Source organism: Ipomoea triloba, chromosome 14, assembly GCF_003576645.1.
Source record: "Ipomoea triloba cultivar NCNSP0323 chromosome 14, ASM357664v1".
In the NCBI taxonomy this organism is placed as follows: domain Eukaryota; kingdom Viridiplantae; phylum Streptophyta; class Magnoliopsida; order Solanales; family Convolvulaceae; genus Ipomoea; species Ipomoea triloba.
In genome coordinates, this window is record NC_044929.1 from 4297149 (window position 1) to 4322750 (window position 25602).

The window sequence follows — 25602 nt, forward strand, 5'->3', positions numbered from 1 at the left end:
AGTGATGGATGAGTTTAATCCAAAAAAAAAAAAATTATGGAATATATATTACAAAGTGATGGATGAGTTTAATCCAAAAACAAATTATTAAGGAATATATATTACATTGCAGTAATATATAAAAAGCTCAAATATTTGATTTTATATTTTTACCCTCAATTTTAACACCTATTTAACATAGATTAAACAGAAGGACCAAAATTGGTACAAAATCAATAGTTAAGGGACCAACTTTGGTCTAGTTAAAAGTCGATGACAAAAATTAGTAAAAATCAATAGTTGAAGGATCATTTATGGAATTAACTCTTATTATTATTATTATTATTATTATTATTATTTTGCAAGTTTTTAGGGTTTAGATAACACTTTTTTGATGAGATTCAATTATACTACTTAACCTAGTATGAGAATTTTATTCATATACTAAATATTATAGTATTTTTTATGCGTGATGCGCAAAAATTGATGTTAATATTAGTACTCTATATTAAAATCTTATATTTATGTAAATTTTAGATATTTATATCAATAATAATAATAATGTAAATCATTTTTATAAATTTAGTATCTATATTTTAGGAAATAACTTATATAATACTCCAATACATAATGTCTATATATGGTGGATGCATGTGCATAACAATAATAGTTGAAAAAGATAACGCAAGTTATAATAGTAATGATATTTTTTAGCAAAGTATTGTATAGTACAACTTTTATAGCATAATGTAAAAAAAGTAACAGAGAAAATTGATATAAATGAATGATATAATTTTCATTCACACTTATTACTGGTTAGAAGATAGAAGATTATATTTTTAAATTAATTTAGAGAAGGGTTCTTTTTATTTTTTTTGTTATTATTAAATTATCATTATCATAGGGAAACTGGAAAAGAGTGGAAAAAAGAGGAAAAAAAATGAAGTGGGAAAATTGGAGAGTTATTTATTTATTTATTTTTACATTAAACATGCCCTATAATAATGACACATGTTCCACTTGGTATTTTAGCTTATACAAATTCCAAGCCAAAAGCCCAAAATATAGCACCATCGAATCCCTGGCAATAGTCTACAGAGTATTTTGTTCCTTCCCCTCCATTTTCTCTCTCTTCCCCAGAAAATTAGAGCTCAGAGGATTCATCACACTGCTTCACTCTCTATACACATTTGCATGGGGGGAGGAAGTGAGGAAAAGCAGAAGGGAGGCATACCGCTTAACATTGACGAGTTATTACGGGACCGCGAAGACGAGCCTCCGCCGGAGCTGGTGGTAGTCTCCACCGCTGCGGTGAAACCGCCGTCAACGGTGATGGACGACGATGAACGTAGGGACGACCTACAGGAATTGTCGGATGAAACGCTCAGGGTTAAGATTGAGAGGACCAATAGACTGCTATCCTGCAAAAATTTGCCCGATGGTGGCGAGAAGTTGAGACACTTCATCAAGCGCCTCCGGAATGAACTGGAAAGGAGGCAACGTGACCATCTCCGAAAGGTGATTTATTATTTAGTTTATTTATTTTTTAGATTGAATAACGTGATAGGTTAACTTTAAACTTACAACATTGATTTTTTATTCCGAGTTTGGAACTATATGGAATTCCAAAACCCTACTTAGAAGGGAATGTGCCTATTCAGTTAATAGGTTAGCTTTTGCTCAAGGTTTCTTGATCAATATATAAGCACGGCCTTCTGTGAACAATTGTTATCAAAGTGCAGTAACCTGGTTATTGCTATGACTGGGAATCTGTGATTGAGGATAATATGGTTGATTTTAATTTTTTTTTTTTGTCGGAGTTCTGCAAAATCTGAATGAGCCACATCTGTGGTTGGTTGACTTTGATGTAATTGTGAGTCTAATGGTTTGGTTGCATAATTTTCTGCCAACTCATATTCTTTGCTCTGAAGATAAAGATGGGCCTTTGACATTTTATATGCTTTAAGCTGGTTGTTGTTAAACAGATACCATATTTTATCTTGTTGCGGACTTAGAGATTTTCCTTTATTTTAATGAGTATATTCATGATCATAGTATAATGAGGAAAGCATAGTTGTACTACTTTTATACTATTATTGATTTCACATATATTAGGTAATCTAACATATACCCTTAACTTGAGATTGATCTGGAGTTTGTTGAAGTAATGTGATGTGAGTTCCTTAGTAAATACATCTGTGAACTGATTGTTAGAAAGGACTAGTGAATATGAATTTCTCCTGAAGCCACCGCACTCTATCAAAGTGATAGTCAATTTCCGAGTGTTTAATATGTCATATGTGCTTTAAATATAGAATTGTGACCTTAGGTAGATAGCCTTGACATTGTCACAACGTGAGAGTGGTGCATCCCATAAAGGGCTATGTAGTATACTGCATCTAAGTGACCTTGATCCAGGATTGCGCCACAGCCCTATATTCTGCTTTTGTACTAGAGCGGGGTATGGTGTGCTGTTTGCCTGTTTCTTAGAACTTCAAGAAATAAGGTTCGGCCCAAAAAGCACAGCATATCAGGGCTGGAGCATATATTGTCTTACCTATTTCATTTTCTTCTTTTCCCCTTAGAACCCAAGGTTTTGCTGGTTGAATAAAAATCCTGTTGATAAATAACACTTATCTAATTGCTTCTTTTATTATTATTATTATTATTATTACTAATTATTATTGTTAACTAGATTTGTGTCACTTGCAGATGTACATTGTGCATTTAAATACTGCATTGCAATTGAAGAACATGTTGCTTTGTCCACTAAATTGCATTAAAGTTTCATAGTTCTTTTTTTTTTTTTGGTACTAAGAAAGCACCTATTGGTGAATTTTATGAATATTTCACCAATAGAAGTGACAAGGTTTTTCAGTAGTGGTAGATGTGCTTTGAGTGCTAACCTAAAAGTAATTGTAGCATGAGTAAGCCATGTTCACCTATTTACTTCCATAATATACACTTAATATGAATTCTATTATTCATGCTCATTTTTAGCCATTAATTTTTATTTCTTCTACAGGAAGTTGATAAACAAGAAGGGCATGACCACATTGGGGCAGGTGAAGTTTATATTACTTCTGTAAATATGTTGTATTATCTCTTCTGCTTTAATATATATATATATATATATATATATATATATATATATATATGTCAGAACTGTTTTTTTTTCCCAATATCTTTTGCTTCAGTATACTGTTAGGGTCTTAGGGAAACTGCTTAGAAAGAAAATGATTTATTGCAGACTATTGGATTTCATTGGGGTTTTGTAAGAACAGGCTCAAGTTCATGATATAAAAATATGTAATATGCAAACACACACACAAACACAATAGGCATATTAAACTTCTTGGAATGAGAGTATGTGGGTCTTTTTTTATTTATTTTGTTTTATTATTATTATTTTTTATATATGTATAGATGGATGATGCTATTTACATAGTTCACATATTCACAAATGTTGAGTGGGCAAGGATAAGAGCTAGATGTAATTGTGCAGGTTTATCTAATGGCTTCATGCAACCGGCTCCATCATCTTCCACACCAAATTCACAATCTTCATTTGCTGCTTGTTTTTCAAAGCGTTTGGAACCAGTACATTCTTATAATCTTATTCTTGACTAATCATTACCTGGTTGTGGATTCTTTAACAACTGAAGTTTGCCCTTCTAATTTTCGTGCATTGATAATAAGGGAAACCATAAGGTGGGCAATGCCTTTGAAAGCGAAATGAGTACTCTAAATCCTTGTGACAGCAAAAGGGTACCCAAAAGACAGATTCCGCCAAGGAGAAGACAAGAGAGAGGGTTGTCTTCACGCAGTGCATCTTTTAAAGCTCGTCAGCGACTATCTAATACTGGTTTGAAAAGAAGTATTTCTTCTACTACATCACATTCTGAGGAAGACTTCTACAGCAGTGTGACAAAGAAGTATATTAGTTCTTCGTGCCTCATTTTTCTTCTGCTTTATCTGCTATAAAATGTGATTTAGTCCTTTCATGGAGCACATTTTTGTATTGTTATTATTATTATTTTTTAAATCTTTTTTTGCCTCTAGTGCTGTTCCCTGCAATCTTTGTTGCATGTTCTAAACTTGATATATTCATTCCCCTCTCAGGAATAATTCTTCAGAAGTCCAAGGTTCAAATAGGCCAAGGTGCAAAAATGTATGTTCTACTATGCTTCATTAATTCTCTGTTTACAGTTTACATGTTCTTTGCCTTGTATATTCTTTGGGATTTTGTACTCAAAATTTATATATGATCAGAAACCTTACCATTAAAGAGGCTTTCATCTTATCTTCTATTTGCTCCTATAGTCTTAGGTCATTTTTAATTTATAATTTCTGAGATTTATATATGGATTGAATTATGTTGCTTCTTGTAGGGGGAGACTGTTGTTCTTGTGGATGAGGAGGAACAAGAGGCCAAGCAGATGGATCAATTGGACTTTATGGATGAAAGGTAATGAGTTTACTCTAACTTCTGACTTTTTTTAATCTCATTTTCTTTTAAACATGTCAGCTTCCTAGAATGTGACCTGTGAGGCAATTATTATCTCTGTTTGTCATTTCAGCACCAAAGATTTGAAGCTGTACTATCCTTCTAGGTATGGTGAGCTCTCTTTCTTTACTTTTTGCATCCTTGCCTCTTGAATACTAACATTTTACAAGCTGTTTTGCTTGGTGGAATAGAGATGATCCAGATCCAATTGAGCTTTGCTATTCAGACATGGAATGCCTTGCTCCTGAAGCATATTTGTCATCAACCATAATGAACTTTTATATCCGGTAATGTTGATTAGAGATGATTTCAGATAGTTCAATGTATTGGTCATGATGAGTTCATAGATTATTGTTTCTGTTTCTCGGACTGGTACCCTTCCCTGCTATCCTTGATTCCTCCAAAACAGATGGACAGAATCACAACTAGAAAAATAGGAAAGCTGTTGTTACTTCACTATATTTGCAAACTTCAGAGTAATCTATTCTGCTGAAGTTTTTATTTTCAAATTATTGATTTCCAATGATGGTGCTAGAAACATACAGACTGCATGTGTATGGTGAGAGCCACCAAGACTGTTGCATTAAGATTAATTGGTGTTTGGATGGGAGAAAATAAATTAGGACTTGAGCAATGAATGTATGTGAGATGTATCGCTGCCAATTAACATTTCCTAACAACTTGGTGCAATGAAATTATAAATCCAAGGTGCTCTATAGTATTAGATATTTAGATCTGAAAATAAGCTAAGACCTGGATTGAATTGGGCAAATAACAGTTTCTAGCAAACAAGGCTTAAAGCCATAAATATGTGGAAATTGCAGATTTAGGAAGATAGAAGTATAAGAAATTTAATTGCTAAAGAAGGCCAATCTTCTGCAGGCTGGTCTGAAGTCAATGAGCTGAAGGGCGAAAATCTTATAGTTTGAGAACTAAAGTGCATACTTGAAAGTTTTTGCATGTATTTTTAACCCAAAGCTCCCTCTATTTTTATCTTTTTAAATTTTATAAGCATACAAATGGAGATGGGTGATGCAACAGAGATTTCTTAGGGGGTCACCCTTCCTAGGACTACACTTGCCCAAGCAGTGCTTAATTTAGAAGTTTTATGGGATCCAGTATTTCATCCCATTAATTACTCATTATTCACCTATTTCGGCTGAAGTTCAACTGTTCAAGTACTAGGTTGCTTCATCATTAAATATCAAATAAGTGGCATGCCATGATCTGCAAATTTCTCAGCTAGAACTCTAGATAAAAAATATACTTGACTGCAATAGTACAATCAAGACAAGCTTATACCTGATTCAAAATATGCCTTTCAAAAACAGTATGTGTGTGTGTGTGTGTATATATATATATATTATGTATGCATGTATAATGACTTGCCTATTATCTTCTAGACTGCATCAAGTTCCTTAATTAGAGCTTTCATTAAGCACCTTTTGTAGAGCTGTACTATATTGCAATTTCATTTATGTTTCTAATATCATTTTATTTGTGGACTAGCTGAAAGTTTTCTTAAGTCTCTAATCATCCTCAATATTTTTGCTAGATATCTGCAGCAGACCAAGTCTTCACCAGATAGAGGAGGATGCAACTATCATTTTTTTAATACATATTTTTACAACAAGCTTAAAGAGGCTATGCTGAACAAGGTATATTATCTTTCAAACCAAATATTTGGGGGAGACATGTACTTCAAACTTTATATTAGTACTTGAATCAGGTAACAGGTTGTCTTGGATATCTTATGCATGGATATTCTTCTAACCGTGAAGGCAATATGGAACTTTACTTCTTTCTAATATTGCATTCCTTAATAATGTGATTTTGTACTATTTGATAGTAGTACACTTGTTGAGAGCTTATTTTGTTTAAAAGGAGCTTAATGATCCCCTTCATTCTTCAATATGAAGGCAATCCTCTTCATTGTAAGCGGTGGGTACCACAAATTATGAACTAATCCAAAAGCAACTATATGCCTGAGGAATAGGAAGGATTGTTGGTCCAAATCCAATCAATCCCATGGATTGAACAACCACTTGAATCTTTTTCTTTAATCTTCCATGAAAGAATAAAGAACAGTGGCATATGAGAAAAGCAAATGAAACTTTCAAGTCTGCATTTCCTTGTCTACTAGACTGCACTTAATGCATATGGAACATTTTAACAAAATAATGAACTCCAATGTGACTGGAGGTATATGATAATCATGAACTATAAATTTTTCCTTGGAAGTATTAAGAATAATGTTTTTCTTCCAACATTAACCATCAGAAGCAACCTATCAAAGACAAGAAATCAGAAGAAAAAATGTGGAGTGTATGTGAAGTAGAATAGACACACACGAGACACAAATATACCCTCTATATATGCTTAACCAAGTATGTATGAATAATTTTGCTATACTGGTTTACAGCAGAATGACAAGGAATCTTCCTTTGTCAAGTTAAGAAGATGGTGGAAAGGCGTAAATCTGTTTGAGAAAGCATACCTATTTTTACCAATTCATGAAAGGTGAGCTAATGTTTTTTTTTTTTTTTTAAAAGTTCCGTTTATTCTTAAAATTTGAAATTTTGAAATATTTGGCTTAGTTATAGTTCTATATGAGGTGTGAGTACTCTGAGGCGAATGAGAAGTCTTGTTTACTGTATCAGAAAGGAACAGGGCAAGGATTAGGAGGACTATAGTTTTCCTTGATGGATAATCTACCATTTGCACTGAATATTTCAACATTCATGTAATTTTAACCTGTCAAATGCCACAACCAATATTAGAAATGATTCCCAAGATCTTTGCAATTGCCAGATTAATAAGTTAACAGATTTTTGGCCCAGTGATAAAAGATATTTACCTTTTAAGAGATGAGAACACTTTGAGCCCGATGTTCAGAATGCTTCTGCACTTCTTCAGTTATTCTTGTGGGGCCATTTTTTATCCATCATCTTGAATCTGTTTCTTTTTAAGTATTTCTTGCTTTTCCGTTCTCTTTATGTTGGTTAATGTTATCTTCTCAGTCTTCATTGGAGCTTGGTGATTATCTGCATACCTGATAAGGAAGATGAATCTGGACCAATTGTACTTCATTTGGATTCACTAATGTTCCACTGTAGCAAGCCAATATTTAACAACACCAGAAAGTAAGGTTTAATTTTTTTTTTAAGTACTTAATCAAACACAATATATAGATACCTGGTTTTTGAAGTGTGTTTTAAAGTTTGTCTGCCCTAAATAGAATTGTATCCAAGTAAAACCAGGATGTTAATTATATTTTGTTACATCCCTCTGTATATTTGTTATTGTGTTCTATGAATACTTTATACTTGAGTTCTTGAATTTTTCTTACAGCTATATGGTCTCATGTATGCTAAGAAATGCATAAATATGCTTGGTATGAAGTGAAATATACTTATTAAAAATGTTGTTTTTAGAGGCAAAACAATTGAAGAGATGTTTGACAGGGGATGCTTAAATTGAAGATGACTAGAATTAGCATTTCCTAGCTCCTTAATTTGGTTGGAGACATAAGGACTCAAGTTTGTTTACAGTTTAGTTTTCTGCATGCTTAATCCCATTAGGTTATGATTTTTAGCCCTGGAAAATACCTTAGCAGAGGTAAGGTTGTGTACATGTCTGCTAGATATTTCTATTTTCTGCTTTATGTGGCAGTCTTGCATTCTCTGTCTGAATTCTAAATATTGAGAAATAATGGTGGAGGGGGTGTTTGGTTCAAGGAATGCTTCTATCTATTTTAAAGCGACATTCCCAGGAATCTCGTATAACCACAAAATTTGAGGGGAATGAGATTCCTAGAAATGTGACAGAAATTGAACTATGTGATATAACCTGAATCAAACACACCCCCAAAGGGTTGGACGGTTACCATCCAATTATACACTTCTGAGTTCAAAGCTAGCGAGTTTAGGCAACCCAGAAGTCTTTATCTATCTATGAATTTATGTATGTCTCTTCCTTTTTAAACAGACTTCTTTAATAATTGTGTGATCTCCAATTTCTCAATTGAATTTTTCCATGGGATTTCATTTGACACCGTAAGCCTTTTTTGGTTAAAACTTCTTGAGTTAGAAGTCTGTTGAATTTGTTCGATCTGTACCCAGGTTTTTGATAGAGGAATGGAAAATCTTGAAAGATGAAGGACCACATTTCCCCATTGCAGATAAAATATGGGAGAAACTCCCTAGAAGAATTGAGGAAAAAGAAATTGAGGTAAAATACTATCCCAGACTGAAATTTAATGTCACATTGTCATTTCTTCTCAACAAGAAAATTCCTGGGATTACTTATTTCTGAATTGTATGGTTTATGATTGGTGATTAAATTGAATTGTTGAAAACATTCTTTTGAACCAAAAGTTTGCCTTTGTGAGCTCATGTTTCCTTTAGGGTGTGTTTGGAAGCCCGGAAAATGATTTCCGGAAATCATTTTCCGGGCTTTGGGTGTTTGGCAAGCATGGGAAAACCCAGTCAACGGAAAATGATTTCCGTTGACTGGGGAAAACAAAGCCATTTTGGCGGAAAATGGGATTGATGCACAGTATTGAGAGAGGGACGGCAAACCAGTCCCTCTCTCAGTCCGGCGGAAACCAGTCCGCCGGAGCGAAACCAGAGCAGTGATGAAGCATGTTTTTTTTAAAAAAAAAAATAAAAAAATTATTTAGTTATTTATTTATTTATTTTATAATAAATATTATTAGTTTATATATCTTTATATTTTAAATAAAATAATAAAAATATATAAATATACATTTCTACTCATTTTCTGGAAAATGAGCCAAACACACAAAGACAGTTTTCCAGAATGCAACCAAACACTGGAAATCAAACTATTTTCCGGAAAATGACTCATTTTCCAGAAAATATTTTTCAGAAGTCATTCCTGCTTTCCAAACACACCCTTAATCTCCTATGTTTCTTCAGCACAATTTTTGTTGGTGACAGGTTCCTCAACAAAAGAATGACTATGACTGCGGTCCCTTTGTACTTTTCTTTATAGAACGGTTTATTGATGAAGTTTCTGAGAGGCTGAAAAGGAAGGATCTAGATATGGTACTATTTTTCCCTCTTTATTTCTGATAGTAATGTATGATATCTTTCACTTCCATGTTATACCTAAATATTATTGTCTTGCATTTCCTTTTCTTCGTCTTCTTATTATTACTACTACTGCTAATTAGTATGATTATTGGTTTCAGTTTGGAAAGAAGTGGTTCAAGCCTCATGAAGCTTCTAATTTGAGGCAAAAACTGAAAAGCATACTTGCAAAGGAATTCAAAAGAGCCTCAAAGGCATTGAAAAATGGTACTGATGATTTAACATGATATCAATCCTAGCCTTGCCATGACTAACAGGTTTTGACAACAATAGGTGACTTGTAGCTAGTATTCATTCACATATAAGATGGAGATTTTTGGAACAGCTCTGTATAGTCATTCCCTAAACCGCAAAGAATTGGAGTTTCCCCCCTGCCTCTCAATTCAGAAGGTAAATATATCAGAGATTTGAAGTAATAGAAATAGTCATCAAAGATATGTTTCCTACTTTCCTTTTAGTTGTATAGAAGACCAGATCATTCATTATCACCCACACTCTAATTTTCTTCCCAATGTTTTTGGGGGTTTCTTGAGAGTTGAGACCCTAGTTACATATATATGATATGTAAATCCCTTTTTTTTGGGCAATCTAGTTGAGTACAAAAATTGTTGAATCATAAAGAGTTTACCAAGTGTTAACAATTAGTTTTATCATTTTAATTTGAATACATTTCGACTTTAATTTATTGTTAGCCACTGCTTGACAATTAGTTGTATCTTGACTTGGGCTTCCTATATAGTCCAGGAAGAAAGCAGAAGCAATCTTGGGAGCTGAGGTTGAATCTCTATCCTTGGATGCATTGATGGCTTCCAACTTGTCTTCTCCACAATAACATTATATATTCATCTTGGTCTTTTTCTCAAGTTTGAGTCCCAACACATCACCTTTACATTGGCAAAACTTCTCTCCCTAAAATTTAAAGAAGACATCTATACTAGTGTACTAGAGTTTTAGAGCTAACATCCTTTAATTTGCATAAAAAAGGAATACCATCTCAAATTGGGTAATTAAGGCTGGGAGACATCACGTATAAGTTCATGTGAAATCGATTGGGTTGAATCTTGCAGTTAGAGGCTGTGATTGGTTGTAGTAGCTATTGTATTCAAGTTTTGTACAAAACTAATATATATAGTGAAAATTTCTCCTAAAGAGAGAACATTAGACTAGCTAGGGGAGTTATAGTTTTTGGCAAACCACTATCAACTTCCTTTTGTTATTTACTTTATTACACTTTTGATCAATTATATTTACTTTCGACAGTAATATTTACTTATGTGTGTGAACTTTTTCAAGAAAAATCTTTTAAAATTTTATCGAACTTTCTTTCACATTAATCAAACCAAGTGTACACATTCCAAACCAGGTGAATAAGATTTCTGTGCACTTATTATTTTTTTAACTTTAAAAACGAGCTGAGATATTTCCTCAACAACTCACTTAAGTATAGTGTTGGCTATGTAACTCAACTATAGTCACCAAACAATCATCTGCTTTCCTAGCTAACTTGCCCCATTTAGTAGTTGTCTCAACTCTCAACTATAGCTGTTTTCTTTTCTTTCATTTTTTTAAAAGTCTCAAATAGGCCACTAAATTTATTATTTTTATGCAATTGGGTAACTAAACTTAAAATGTGTGCAATTAAATCACTAAACAAGTAAAATATGCGCAATTTAGATATTTTTCTATTTTTTTCGGTAGAATCCATCCATATTTATTGCATTGTATGTATTAAGATTTTCAATTTTATCTGTTATACTAGTCATGATGAAAAATTAAAATGTTTTCAACTTAAATTGCATTAAAAAAAAGGGAAATTACACATTTGGTCCCTCAATTATTAGCAATATGCAATGTAGTCCCTGATTTTCAATTTGAACAAATTCCATCCCTCAATCTTTCTAACTTGCATAGTATTGATCAATTCGATGTGTGAGAGCCAGTGATAAGGAAATCCTTCCGAAATTTCGCCCTAATCACATCCAAAGGAGGACTCTCATTCACAAATTTTCCAATAGACTTGCACAAATGATCAAGATAATGAACTTGCACAAATGAAATAGACTTTGATTATTATGGTCCTTAGGATAATGTCATATCTTATGGAGTTTAATGAATCGTAATACATGGTTTATGAACCTATACAAATTGTTAAAGGAATAAGGGTCAAGGCGACATTTGAACAAAAATGTGAAAATGTTATTTTGCCAATCAACTAAAAAAAAGTACAATTTGATCATTCAACATTTTAAAATCATGCAATCCATCTCAAGTGACCTAAAGTGGAAAGTTACCAACATGTAATTAGGTGAAATTAAAAAAAGAATTAAATATAAAAAAAAAAGATTTCTGACCAAGACACGGTCTTTGTCGCAGGCCACCAGATCCATAGAGATTGTCTCATCTCCATAGATACGGAGACAAAAGTGTGACCATTCAGTAATAAAGATGCACTTTTAAATGGTATGACCTTTTATTTTTATTCGTTACCTTAATAAATTTATCTGTAATAAAGATGCATCATTAATAAAATGGTCAACAATTGCAACAATAATTTTAACACTTATCCGTTAAACAGAGACGGAGAAAGACTCGGTGGAGTTACCAAATTTTTTTTTTAACACTTATCACAAGTGAATTGATATATTTTCCATTCCTTCTTTCCATCAATATCTTCAACAGTATATTGCAACCTGTTAATATATAATCATTAATTGCCTTTTTCTCCTATGAATTAGTTCAAGTAGGGAACAAAGTGTCAAATTTCTCCCTACATGTCAAGAGCTTCATATGACGTACCTATAGTGCAATTGAGATTCTTGTCCTTGCAAGAATTCAAACATGTCCGGAGTAGATCGAAAAGGAGAAAGCTAATTAAGTTGGGCGGGAGATAGTTTGAGCTTTGTAATTCGGGGAAGGAAAGATAGATATATGAGGTTGCAATTCAAGCCGATTTTGATAATTTCAGGAAAAGGAGAAATCGACAATTAGGGGTGATGAAGTAGTCGAAAAGGAAAGTTACCAGTTATACAAGCAATTTAATTTGTGGATCGGAGGTATTGAAGAGCTTGCAAGTCACTGTTGGCAAGCCACATTTCATCCCTTGCTACACCAACCAGCAATTGCTCCAGAAGAATCTCACGTGGGGATAATAACTCAGATTAACTCGAGAAGAAGAACATTTAACTGAATTATAAAATTAAAGGCCAAAATTTTACACCAATATAAATATTGAATCAACTTCAAGCATATCACATGACTTTATGAATGAAATAGAAACAAACGTTTTTAAAGCATATCAAAGAATTAAAGGACCAGTCTAACTCGCTTTAAAGTAGAGTGATGCAACGAATTCTAACTCAAAGCTACACAGTACAATGTTGCAAAGTCAAAATTCATGATTCACAATGATAAATGCGCTTAGCTACCAATTTTTCTCAAAATTTCCTCCTTCTGCTCTTCTAGAAAAACTCATTTTCATAAAATTAATCTTCATCAGTCTCATATTGATCTTCATCAGGCTCAGCAACCTGTCATGAATAGTTGAAACTAACTAAATTAGGATATACTGATAAAACTGAATGAAGTTTAGAGAGAAAGTAATTAAGAAAGATAAAAGGGAGAGAGACTGAAGTGTAGCCTTGTTTTACCACATCCACAATATTATTCAAATAATCATGTTGTTCTTCCTTGATTTCCTTGGCTGAAACAATCACAGGAGGACGACAATCTGTTAATTGGATTGATTTCAATCTTGAAATTTCTGCAAACCCGTTAGGGATCTCTTTCAATTTGTGGCATGAAAAAAGGGAGAGGTGCTCAAGTTTTGGGAAATGATCACCAGGGGCTTTCCAATCCTTGAGATCAGTTGAATGAATTTCTAAAACAATTAAATGGCAGAATTTGTCATCCTCTTGTAGCTCCCACAGTTCGCCTACACAGGCACCACTTAATAACTTGAGCACCTCCAGCCTAGGCAACTTGCAAAGAACATTAATTCCGTTCCACTCAAAATGATTGTATTCGAATTTTAACCTCTTAAGCCTTTTCAAGAGAACAATATGGCTGTTAATCTGGATCATGTTTGGACTCGTATCACCGTATAAACTAGTATAAATATGCAGTCTCTCCAGCTGCTGTAAACTGACAAGGTTCTCGATGCAATCATTGCACTCTCTTATTTCACCGTTAATCCGTATCTTCTTTACGTTTGGAACATGTGTAAAGAATTCTTTTGTGCAATGCTTAGGCTCCAACCAAGAAATGCTCTGCAAGTTTTGATGAACAAATTTGGGAGGATGTCTCATAATAATTAAGCAACGAAAATATTGCAGTTGTGGAAACTCCAAATAGTTCCTATGATCTGAACAAATATATAGTGTTTGAAGATTCCAAGCCTTGAACAGTTCCATAATATTATGACTACGAAGCGCTGGAGGTAAATATCTCAAATGGACGAGATCCACGAAATTATTGTACATCCGATTTCTAATAAAGAAAAACACTCTCAATAGCTTGAACTGTTCCAAATTTAAGATTTCGCATTCTGAAAAACATAATATGGACCGACAACTTCTTGAGGAATAACATAGTGTAGAGACGTCAGGATTTGATGATTGTATGCTTACCCAACGGAAGCATCTTTGAGGAAAATCTAAACCATTTCCCGGAATAACACGCAGAAGGTTCTCCTTTTGAGCTTCTTTCACACAAAAGGCATGCAATAAATCATGCACCCTAAACACTTTAATTTTTCTTCCACAACAACTCCACTTCCTCACAAGAATTAGGTTTCGATCCATTAGTTCTTGTATGCGCCTTTCAGCCACTACATCAAATGTTTTATTCTCGGATGCCTTTACAAGACCTTCGGCGGACCATAACCTTGCAAGCTCATTAGCATTGATCTCTTTATCTTCTGGAAAAACTCCTAAATATAAAAAACATGCCTTTAAGTGGTGAGGCAAGTGATTGTAGCTCAGTGAGAGTATTTTTGAACATGTTGCCGCAATAGTTGTTGTTGTAGAAGAATCTAGAGCTTTTGCAATATTCACCCACTCATTTAATGTGTTGAGTTTGGAGAACAGCCCGGCAACCACAATTATTGCTAGAGGCAATCCTTTGCATTTTTCAACAATTGGCCTCCCGATTATCTCAAATTTGGCAGCACGAGATTTACATACCTTTTCACAAAATAAATTCCAACTATCAGTTTGATCCAATAATTGCATATGATGAGAAAAGTCATTGTTGGAGCTAGTATAATTTGCCACCTCTGCGAGGCGAGTAGTTAACAATACTCGACTCCCATTTCCATCATCAGGAAAGCAATTGCTAACATCATCCCATGCCTCACGACTCCACACATCATCAACCACAACCATGTACCTTTGACGCTTTAAACATTGGTAGAGTTTTAAAGCAGTATCATGATCAGTGGAGTTTTCTAGGTTGCCTTGTTTGGAAATTGAATTAAGAAGACCAACAAGCATTTGCCTCTTATTGTGAAGCTGTGATGCGACAACCCAGGCTCGCACATCAAAGTGGATAGAAACTGATGGATCTTCATAAATTTGTTTGGCTAAAGTTGTCTTACCGATTCCTCCCATACCTATAATTGATACAACTTTTTTTTCCTTAGATCCAAGTTCAGTTAGCAGCTTCTTGATTATCTCAAAATCGTCTTTTTTCCCAACCATTTGTTCCTTGGAGTGTGAAGCATGGTGGGAGGAAAGAAGTTGAGACCTTTGTAGAACATCATGGGCTGTCTTTCTTCCTGCTTCTGCCTTGATTTTCAGCAACTCTTCCTTGATGGCTTCAATTTGTTCCATTGCACTTTGAAAAACTTGATGAAGTTTCACACAAGGCTGAGTCTTCTCCGCATCTGTGTCCCTCTGTGGTTTTTTCTCTTTCAAAACGAGATCTGCTATTTTGACTTCCTCTTCCTCTTCCTCTTCATCATAAAGGTGTGCTACTAGGAATTCGATTTCATCTTCCACTCTGAAAGCTAAATCCCTGAGCTTCGTTTCCAAGTGTTTAACTGCTTCAACACCATCCATATTGATTCTTTCCTCATCGAGCTGACTTATGAGAAATCCAAGGTTTTGGTGGAAAGATTGGATCAAGTCTTTGTTGAAAGAGATGAGATGATTGTGCAGTACAAGTGGACGAGGCTTATATTGCAAGAACTCAAGCTCTATTGTTCTGAGAAGAGAAGCTACAGCTACACAAGCCATCCTTCGATCTCTAGATCTGTTTGCGTGTGATAATCCAAGTTACTTTGATTGTGTGTAAGTTTTCACAGAAGCAACTGGATGGAACTAATTTAATTAATTAATATCAACTGGATGGAATTCAATAATGGCAAGACACCCTCTAAAATGCAATGCTATTTTTTAAAGTTAAATGTTTTGGTGGCTTTCTGCAACTTGTACCATTAAATATTTTAATTTAAAGATAACATGTTATTGGAAAGATAAAAAATAGTGTAGTTGTCGGGGAATCATATATCATTGAATGACAACAAAAATGGTAGCTTAGGATTCAATATGGTGACAAATCCAATAAATAGGAAGATAGCTGCAATGTCTAATTTTAACATTTAATTACTATCTTTTTTCTCTAATTTTATGACTAGGGCCGTTAACGAACCGAACATAAACGAACGGAGGCTGTTCGTGTTCGTTTGTTAAGGATTTTGGGGTGTTCGTGTTCGTGTTCGTTTGTTAAGGTTTTTGAAAATCCTGTTCGTGTTCGTTTATTAAGCGTTCGTTAGTGTTCGTTAACGTTCGGGAACATGTTCACGAACGTGTTCGTTAACGTTAACGAACACGTTCACGAACGTGTTCGCAAACGTTAACCAACACGTTCACAAACATGTTTATTTACGTTCATGAACACGTTCGTGAACACTTAATAACCAAACACCTGCACATGTTTATGAACATACTTTGTTCGTGAACAATAAATAATCTGCATTCACGTCTTCACGGACAATTTTTTATATATATAAACATGTTCGCAAACATTATTAAACGAACACTAAACGAGCTTATTCGCGAACACTACTAAACGAACACAAACGAGCTTGTTCACGAACACTACTAAACGAACACAAACGAGCTTGTTCGCAAACACTTAGCAAACGAGCTTATCACTGTTCAGACTCTGTTCGTTTATTAACCGAGCTCTAAATTTTGTTTGTTAATGTTCGTTTACCTTAATAAACGAACATAAACGAACACTTACCAAGCTCAAACACGAGTAGTTTATTGAAAGCTCTGTTCGCTAAGAACCCTTTTTTATGTGTCTTGTTCGATTAACCTATTAAAATTATTTTAATTCAATTTTTTATAATATTAAGTTTAGTATTAGTATATAAAATTTATATATTTTAAAACTAAATTAAAAGTACACTTCTATTAAAAATAAAAAATAAATTTAAAATTAATTAAAAATAAGTAAAAAAGAAAGAATTGATTTCACTAATAAATAGTAAATATAACATATAAATTGTGAGTGAGAGTATAATAAACAGGTAATATTTAATAAACAAATTCTAATTAGTTGAAAGATTTTTTTGCACTTTTAGTCCCACGACTATAGTGACACTTGCAATTTTGGTCAACGACTTTCAAATTTTGCAGTTTTGGTCAACGACTATTGGTTTTGTTGCAAAAATAGTCATTCCGGCAACTTTACAGTCAACTACTCGTCGGAAAATAAAAATCGGCGGATTTTCCGACAAGTTTTTGTCGAAAAAAAGAGGCAACATTTCCATCAATTTCTCGCCGGAAAAAAAATTTCCTTTTCAAGTAGGATTAAAATGGACATTTCTAAAAAACTAATTAAAGTTAAAACTAATTCATTTCTAAAAACATATGTAGCCAATTTAATTATTTTAATTTTAGTAAACTAATTAAAGTTAAAATTAATTCATTTCTAAAAACATGTAGCCAATTTAATCTTAGTAAAATTAAGTACGAATTCAAAATTATTTTTACTTTTTAGTTTAAATTTAAATTATTTTTAATATTTAGCCAATTAAGTACAAATTTAAAATTATGAGTACAAATTCAAGATCAACAAAAATAATAATATTAAGATTAAATTTATACTACAAAATAAATTTAATAATTGGATAATAATTTAAATTTAATCTTAATAATATTATTTTTGTTGATCTTGAATTTGTACTAATAATTTTAAATTTTTACTTAATTGGTCCTGTTTGGTAAATAATTAGCCTATCAGTCAATTTTGGCATATTTGACCATTATTAGTTGTTTGACTTGGTTAAAAAATCAATAAGTGTTTTGTTAATAAGATTTTTGTAACTCTAAAATACTAAATTTCAAAAGACTACTCAAAGCAACATTTTCAATTAGCCTTTTGAGAAATGAAATTATACCAAACAGCTATCAGCTAACAGCTAATTTATCAAATACTTTTCTACAATCAGCTAATATTATCAATTAATTATACCTTATAACCCAATCAGCTAATAGCATCAGCTAACAACCATTTACCAGGCCTATTATCTCAATTAAAAATGTAGGTAAGATATTGAAAGGCATTAAATTGCATGCAAAAGTTTAACCTTCATATACAAATGCAAATACAATGTGTTGATATCAACTAAGTATATCTTAGTGAATATCATCATCACCATCACTATCATCACTGTCATTATTATCTTCATTGTCATCTTCATCATCATCTACTTTAGAATCATAGCCATGAGAACACATGAAAGTTTCAAATTTTTGCATATTGCACCAACATTGGGGACATTTCATGTTCTTTGGAACTTCATCAAAATTAGATGGATAATCAAGAGCACAACAAGGGTGACATTGTGAGGCATAAGTAGTAGTACCAGCAAACTTCTTCTCATGATGATCTTTGAATGCTTGGTCAAAGCCTTTGGTTATTGCACTTTCCTTCCATTTCTCGAATTCATTCATGACCGTCAACATGTTATCTCCTAAGTCACATACAACTATCTTGTTCCTCTTACACAGCATAGCCCATCCATCAACTGGTGATACTAACCCTTTATCTTCATAAGCTAGCAACTTTTTTAGTCCTTCCACAATTTCGTCACACCCTTCATCACAATGAGACTCATTTAAGAATCTGATCCTTGACAAAAATATGCTTCGAAGCCTTGCCCAAAAGAACGCTATACTTGACTCATCATCTGGTGCCATGCAAATCTCGTCTCGATTAATCACTGATGCTACTTCCATGTTGCTACCAATGTAGGCCATCTTAATTTTCCATTTTGAGTTAAATTGACTTTGTGACACTACCTTGGACACAAATATTTTAACCCAGTGTATGCTATTCCCTCCAATAAAAAAAATGTAATTCTTCTTATCTGCCTATAAATCAAAATATGAGTTAATGCTATAAATTTATATTTGATATAAAATTTAAGCAAGAAATTCAAAGGTAATACTATGAATTGATTATTTAATTTCTTTAATTTTTGTTAAAAAAATTCACAAGTAATCAAAGTTAAAGTAGAGTGATATTTTGAAAGTTGTGGATGAACAAGAATCAAAGTTAACGTACCCACTTGTTTATTGGACTGCCCTGCCTACTTGCCATAAGCTTAGTGCACCAACTTACTTCCTTCTCCTTCCATAGATCATTTTCCCTCTCTCTGGTGTAAATATTGCTGTAAATCTATTCATAAAATTATAATTAAAACATCTTTGAAGGGAAAAATTTGTAATCAATTAGTTATTTTAATAATAATAATAATAATAATTGTATCTTATGCTATGAATTTTTGTATCTTGTGTTGTGAAATTTTGTACTAATGAATACAAATTATGTACCTAAATTAGATTTAAAATATAAGTAAATTAAATATATATATATATAACATGTGTATGTACGTCTTGTGTTGTGATTTTTTGTATCTTATGTTATGAAATTCTATACCTTACAAGTATGTGGGCTGGTCCATGATATAAATTGCCATACAAAGTAATTTTAATCTATTATCTAAATAAAAATGGGTTAACAAACTTATTATAAAATAACCTAATTAGCTAAATAAGCTAGCTAATAAGAGTTCAAAATAAACATACCGGATTTTTTACTTTCTCCTCAATTCGACGTAACCAAGCATTTATTTTCTTATTTGTTTTATCTGCAAATTTGCTTATCCGCTTATCAATATCAGGCACAAAATCTCGAAGAGCTGAAGTCTTTTCCCTGAGCATATCCTTTAATAAAGGAATTCTTCTATGTCCTTTACTAACAATAGTAGAAATCCTTTCAAAAAAGTCTATAGCTCTCATCAATATCATGTGCAATGCATTGCGGTGAACAATCCTTCCGTGATGATCCAATGAAACAATTATAGGCTCGCCCCCTATTTGGAATTCTGGGAAGAATTTCTCTTTGACAAATCTTATGAATCTTGGTGTCACAACTTTTTTTAAATTTCTCGCTATAACTAAACTTCCTCTATCCGCTAAATCTCTATACTGTTTTTTCAAAATTTTAGTATCCCCTAATGCAGGACAATCATCCAATATTGGGATCCAGAACACAGGTAACTCAGTTGTCCACCGAAGCCCAATAAGTATTTCCCATAAGTATTCATCAATATTAAGGCTTGATGATATTAACAATAACAAGCTCTTATTCTCCAACAAATGGAACTCTACCTGCAATTTAAGAATATATATATAAAAGAGAAAAGTTATATATATAGTCAATATTTCTATGAATATTTGCTAAGTTGCTAGTAATGTGTTTAATTATATTGCCATTTCATGATACATGATTCCCATTGATATGATATTCCAAGTAATTTATATAGCATGGAAACGAAAAACAGTACTTAATTAACAAGTAGCAAGCAACCTTTAATAATTAATTGTTTAATTTTAAACTAATTAAGTTCATACCAATTCTTCTCTAGCACCATCATAAATGGGTTTCTCGTCACCATCATTGACATTGAATAGTAATTTGAGGACATCCAAATTAGTAGAAGGGATCTCATTCTCATCCGAAAATGCATCCCACAATGCTTTGTAAGATTCCTCTTCTCTCTTCTTCTCTGCATATACCGATCCAATGCATGCATTAATTTAATATCACTATTAAGCTTTGATCAAAATAATGATTGCATATATATGCTTGAATTTATTAAACAAACCTAGTATTTGGTGGCAATAAGTGATTAAGTCGTTGATTTTTGTAGTTAAGCTGGAGAGTTGATTTCCATTAGCAATAAGCCACCTATAACAACAATAACAGCAACAACAAAAATATTTATAATTTGAATTTTTTCATATCTATTTGTAACAAATAATGTCAAATCTTAAAACTACTAAAAGATGGGCGGGGTACATTTTGTAATAACAACAACAATAAAATTTTGTAACAACAACAACAAAATGTAGTAGTAGCAAAGCATGGAAACGACTCTCATAGTATTATATTAATTATATTATATACTAATATGAAAATGTTTTTTCTCCTAAGTTTCCTCTCCTAAATTTAATCCTGATGTTACTATTATTTATTGTTTGCTCATGAATTAACTGGCTTTACTTGTAATCAAATACTAATGTGATGTCGGGCCGGGATGGAAAATTTAAGAAGAGTGTGTAACGTAACATTACTCATAATAATATAACTAGTCAAATATTTGATATCTTAATCAATATATAGTTATTTATAAACATACAATCAGGGTTTTTTTGTTAAATATAACATTATTTAGACAAGTGATATGAAAAAACGTAAATTGTGTATGTGTTACCTATACCAGAAACTGAATCTTACTCTGAATTTGCCTTTAGAAAGGGAGCGAAATAGGGTGCACAAGTAAGGATACTTGTGATGATCCAATAGCAAGCAACTGGTACGACTGGTGACAAATTGTAAGAAGATGATTGCGCAAGCTCAACAATGCTGATAGTAAGATATATGAGTGATATGATAAACTGGGTAAGTGATTGGTAGATATGGGAGGGAGCCACTGCACTATCACATCCATTGATATTTGTCAATTTACTGGCTAATCCCTTGTGACTGTGGACAAGGTTGAATTCTCCAATGTTGATGGAGAAAGCAGCCAGCATTATGAGAAGCTTGGCTTCCCATGTATATGTGGACAACATTTTCAAAAAGTAGATTACAGTTGAATGTGGATTTGCACTTTGTCCACACTTTGATGCTATCTGAATATGAAATTTAAAACAACAAAAATCAAACTAACATTAATAAGAAATCTTTACGTGGACTTTCCATCATAGTATCATTTTGAAGTTCCATACGCATTAGGTATTCGTTATAAAATTTCTAATCATCAGGTTATAGTATGTCCTGAATAATAACATTTATAAACATAACTGTTATAACAAAATCAGCATATTATAAATTGAATCCAAAAGTTTAGAAACATAAATTTCTCTTTAAAAGACTCACCTCAAAGGAAAATCGCTTTATTTGATACATAAATTCTTCCACATTAAATTCCTCATCGTAAGATTCATCCTCGTAAGATTCATCCTCATTAGATTCATTGTCATAAGATTCATCCTCATTAGATTTCTTGTCGTAAGATTCATCCTCATTAGATTGCTCGTCTTTGGATGCCTCCTCTTTAGACTCTTCATCACTGTCAGACTCATCTTCCTCATCAGACTCATCTTCCTCATCTTCCTCATTAGACTCCTCATCATCAGATTCCACATCATAAAACTCCAATTGCAACCCGTTTATTAACTGTAAATTTTCTCCAATTTTATGAAAATTTGGAAAATTGGAGAACAGAAAACATGTTTAGTAGCACAATTTTCCATTTCGAAAACTGGGAAACAATTTTTCAGTTTTCTAGAAAACTGGAACACTATAAAAATTGTTTTCTAAAGGAAAAACAGAATCATCTATAATCTCTTAGACTAGCTATATGTCACTATAATCACATTCTCACCATTATCTACTTACATATTTATTCATTACTATGATTACATTCATTATCATCTTCTTTTACTTATCATCATCTTTTATCTTTTCTACTTGTGTTACTTATTTAAACATAACTTATTTGCTTATGCTTAAAATTATACTCCATTCACATTATCAAATTTTAAAATTGAAATCTATACCACGTTTTATATTTTGACTTAACTCAATTGATTATTGGTTCAAATATTTTTAATTATGTTATATCAAATACAAGTTTGGTCCAGATATCATATATCGAAATTTCATATATATTATTATATTAGATTTCAAAATAAAAATTATATATTATATATATGTCATTCAAATGAATATATCCAAAAATATATTAAATATTAGCTCAAAAAATATTAATATTATCCAAACTAAATTTTATGTGAACTTAATAGGTTATTAGTTTGAATATATTTGTAATTATGTTATACACAAAAATAAATTTGATTCAGATATCAAATGTAAAAATTTTACATATATTATTTATTCTATTTAAACCAAATATATTTTAAAATATTTTAAATATAAAGTCTAAAAATCTCTCGAAATTAAACTTATGTTAATCTTATAATGTTAATCTAAAAAATAAATTTGAAAAAATAAGTGTTATTAAACAAGTTTTCTAAACAAAAAATAGAAAATAGAAACTGAAAAATTAGAAAATAGAAAACAATTTTCTATTAGTAAACATGCCAAATCTTCTTGAATATTTGTGACTTCTCCAGGAGTCTAAACCAACACCAAACAAAATAGATGAGAATATTGTAAGACTTTTCCCATACAATATATATTATATAGTGTGGTCTTTAATTATGTGGTGCAAATAGTATACTAGACCCATTTAAGTAATAGGTTAGATTGAACATATAGGTTTAGTCCATATTCCACCATTATGCCTATATAAAACTTGTATTTATGGGATACAAGACAAACAATTATATAACATCTAAAGATATGGTGCTCATAGTGCTCAGTAGACACCAATACACAATTTAGGATTCTGAGTCGATTAACGGTCTAGCATCCAAGAGGCATCATACATCAACTGTAGCTGGAGATCAACGTTGCTTTCACTTCCGCTACTACAAGGATAGATTTCTCGTAGACTATTATGTATCGTTAGATCATTTATAACTAACAAATACCACATAAATCTTTATCATTGTGCATGAAATCCATATAGTAGATATATACATCTATCGAGACTTATCGAATCAAATTTAAAATATGACACAAATGTAAGCTATGATAATAATATAAATAGACAAACCAGCAGGATAGAATAGAGGATGCTATACGAATCGGCTTCAAAGTCTTTGCTATCCGAATCATGTGTAGCTATAACTTCTTCGGTGATGATACTTTCATCAATATGTGAAACTACCATGTTTGATTGCCACAAAGGCTGGCTGGCCATTTCTAAGAATTAGGGATAAGACTTAAGGGAAAAATTAAAGCTAATGTGGCACCAGGATATTGAATCAAATGGTGGAGTGAATGTATGTGTAGCTAACCTCTTATATATATATATATATATATATATATATATATATATATATATATATATATATATATATATATATAAATTGAATATTGAATAGGAAGAAGAGGCACAATTCCTTGCTTCAATTCCAATAAATTAAATGGAATAAATATATATAATCAATTTATTTGCTTTAACAGACCAACATACTTTATGTATAGTATATATGCACCCATTCAATATGTGCAACACGCTTTATCTATTATGCTTTGTGTGCATTTCAAGCCTGTACGAACAAATGTATTATTGTATATTTTCCAAAGTTTAATTGTGAACTTCACTGATTCGCACCTAGCTAGAGTGATAGTTAAGCTATATATATATTGCTTAATTTGCGCAGTAAGCATGGAAGAAATTATATAGTCCGCAAAAGCATCTCTCGCTAGGGTTTCGCGAGTCTTCTCTCTCTCGCTAGGGTTTTTGCGAGCTTTCTGTTCTCTTGTCTTTTTTCGTTCTGTTTGAGGGAATGGCGTCCCACGACGATGTTCCATCTTTGGCTAATCTCACGTTAGCTGATCTTGATGACGATGAGGGGGTGTATCACCAAGCACAAGTGCATGTTGAGGGTGCTGCTGTAGAAGTGGAGTTTTATATAGTCGGTCGTTTAGTGACGAATAAGCCGACTAAGTTTGCGTTCCTGAAGGACACTATGGCTTCGGTCTGGCAACCTCTTATGGGTATGAATGCGCGGGAACTCCAACCCCATCTCTATCTTTTCAGGTTCTTTCATGAAAAAGACGTCTTACGTGTTATGGAGGATGGGCCTTGGTCGTTTGAGCAAAGTTTGTTAATCTTGAAGCGAGTTGTGCCGCCGGAAGTTCCTGAATCTGTCAATCTAAATTCGACGGACTTTTGGGTGCAGATTCATAGTCTCCCGGTTGGATTACGATCGGAAGCTATTTTGAGCGCTATGGGTAACTTTATAGGTTCACTGGTGAAGACTGATGAGCGCAATTTCGATGGTTCCATGAGGTCTTTTTTTCGCATCAGGGTTTCTATTGATGTGACTAAACCTCTACGTAAAGGTATGAGATTAAAGGTTGAGAATGGTGACTGGGTGATGGTGGAGTTTAAGTATGAGCGATTGCCTACGTTTTGCTTCTTGTGCGGTATTATTGGTCATGGTGAAAAGTTCTGCCCTAAATCTTGGGAAGAGGTTTCTACGTTGGTTAAGCCTTTTGGGGCTAGTCTTAGGGCTGGTTCTCGAAGGACTACGCCGACGGCTGGGCAGCGATGGTGTGCGCCGGAAACCACTGCCGAGCGAAGCTTGTGGAAGGGACCTGTGGTGGTGGGTTCGGATGTTGCGAAAGGGAAATCGTCGATGTCTGTGAACGAGGTTTCATCTATGATTGTGGCTCGAAACAACGTGAATACGAGGGGGTGTTCTATAACTGAGACTGGCCTTGCCAATGACGGTGGTACGACTCCTATCGCCATGAGTAAAGAACTTACTGTCTTTGATCAAA

At 32.9% G+C, this 25602-nt stretch overlaps 3 protein-coding genes across 11 annotated transcripts; 1 reads left to right on the forward strand and 2 right to left on the reverse strand.

Annotated features, from left to right (window-relative positions):
- Window positions 1–1050: 1050 nt before the first annotated feature.
- Window positions 1051–10863, forward strand: LOC116004672 (ubiquitin-like-specific protease 1D). Of its 9 annotated transcripts, XR_004094840.1 has the most exons (16): window positions 1052–1497; window positions 3005–3044; window positions 3485–3579; window positions 3679–3914; window positions 4102–4150; window positions 4371–4447; window positions 4560–4592; window positions 4678–4773; window positions 6042–6144; window positions 6909–7006; window positions 7507–7629; window positions 8608–8716; window positions 9448–9555; window positions 9702–9807; window positions 9874–9990; window positions 10340–10863. XR_004094840.1 is itself a non-coding variant. In XM_031244815.1 (15 exons), the coding sequence occupies exons 1-15, from the start codon at window positions 1174–1176 to the stop codon at window positions 9882–9884; spliced, it is 1608 nt and encodes a 535-aa protein (XP_031100675.1). In that variant the 5' UTR covers window positions 1052–1173; the 3' UTR covers window positions 9885–10291. The 9 variants fall into 9 exon arrangements, 5 of the variants coding, with proteins under 5 accessions (XP_031100676.1, XP_031100677.1, XP_031100675.1 ...); XR_004094841.1 differs by lacking the exon at window positions 10340–10863 and having other exon boundaries at window positions 1051–1497; window positions 9503–9555; window positions 9874–10291; XM_031244815.1 differs by lacking the exon at window positions 10340–10863 and having other exon boundaries at window positions 9874–10291.
- A 1946-nt stretch (window positions 10864–12809) lies between these two features.
- Window positions 12810–15861, reverse strand: LOC116005011 (putative late blight resistance protein homolog R1B-14). The gene is made up of 2 exons (XM_031245227.1): window positions 13248–15861; window positions 12810–13127 (listed from the first exon to the last, which is right to left on the reverse strand). The coding sequence occupies exons 1-2, from the start codon at window positions 15831–15833 to the stop codon at window positions 13083–13085; spliced, it is 2631 nt and encodes an 876-aa protein (XP_031101087.1). The 5' UTR covers window positions 15834–15861; the 3' UTR covers window positions 12810–13082.
- A 2301-nt stretch (window positions 15862–18162) lies between these two features.
- On the reverse strand, window positions 18163–24042 carry LOC116004789 (protein SIEVE ELEMENT OCCLUSION B-like). The gene is made up of 8 exons (XM_031244959.1): window positions 23864–24042; window positions 22060–22359; window positions 21415–21812; window positions 20783–20865; window positions 20529–20683; window positions 19701–20285; window positions 19177–19290; window positions 18163–18983 (listed from the first exon to the last, which is right to left on the reverse strand). The coding sequence occupies exons 1-8, from the start codon at window positions 24008–24010 to the stop codon at window positions 18246–18248; spliced, it is 2520 nt and encodes an 839-aa protein (XP_031100819.1). The 5' UTR covers window positions 24011–24042; the 3' UTR covers window positions 18163–18245.
- Window positions 24043–25602: the final 1560 nt, after the last annotated feature.

Bases quoted from the DNA above. Each gene is read 5' to 3' on its own strand.
- LOC116004672 (XM_031244813.1), top strand. From the start codon at position 1,174: ATGGGGGGAGGAAGTGAGGAAAAGCAGAAGGGAGGCATACCGCTTAAC. The intron at 7,630-8,607 runs GTAAGGTTTAAT...ATCTGTACCCAG, and splicing joins ATATTTAACAACACCAGAAA to GTTTTTGATAGAGGAATGGA. The intron at 8,717-9,447 runs GTAAAATACTAT...TGTTGGTGACAG, and splicing joins TTGAGGAAAAAGAAATTGAG to GTTCCTCAACAAAAGAATGA.
- LOC116005011 (XM_031245227.1), bottom strand. From the start codon at position 15,833: ATGGCTTGTGTAGCTGTAGCTTCTCTTCTCAGAACAATAGAGCTTGAG. The intron at 13,128-13,247 runs GTAAAACAAGGC...TATTCATGACAG, and splicing joins TGAATAATATTGTGGATGTG to GTTGCTGAGCCTGATGAAGA.
- LOC116004789 (XM_031244959.1), bottom strand. From the start codon at position 24,010: ATGGCCAGCCAGCCTTTGTGGCAATCAAACATGGTAGTTTCACATATT. The intron at 20,866-21,414 runs GTAAGATTCAGT...TTGTTGTTATAG, and splicing joins TTTCTAAAGGCAAATTCAGA to GTGGCTTATTGCTAATGGAA. The intron at 20,286-20,528 runs GTATGAACTTAA...CTTAAATTGCAG, and splicing joins ATGGTGCTAGAGAAGAATTG to GTAGAGTTCCATTTGTTGGA.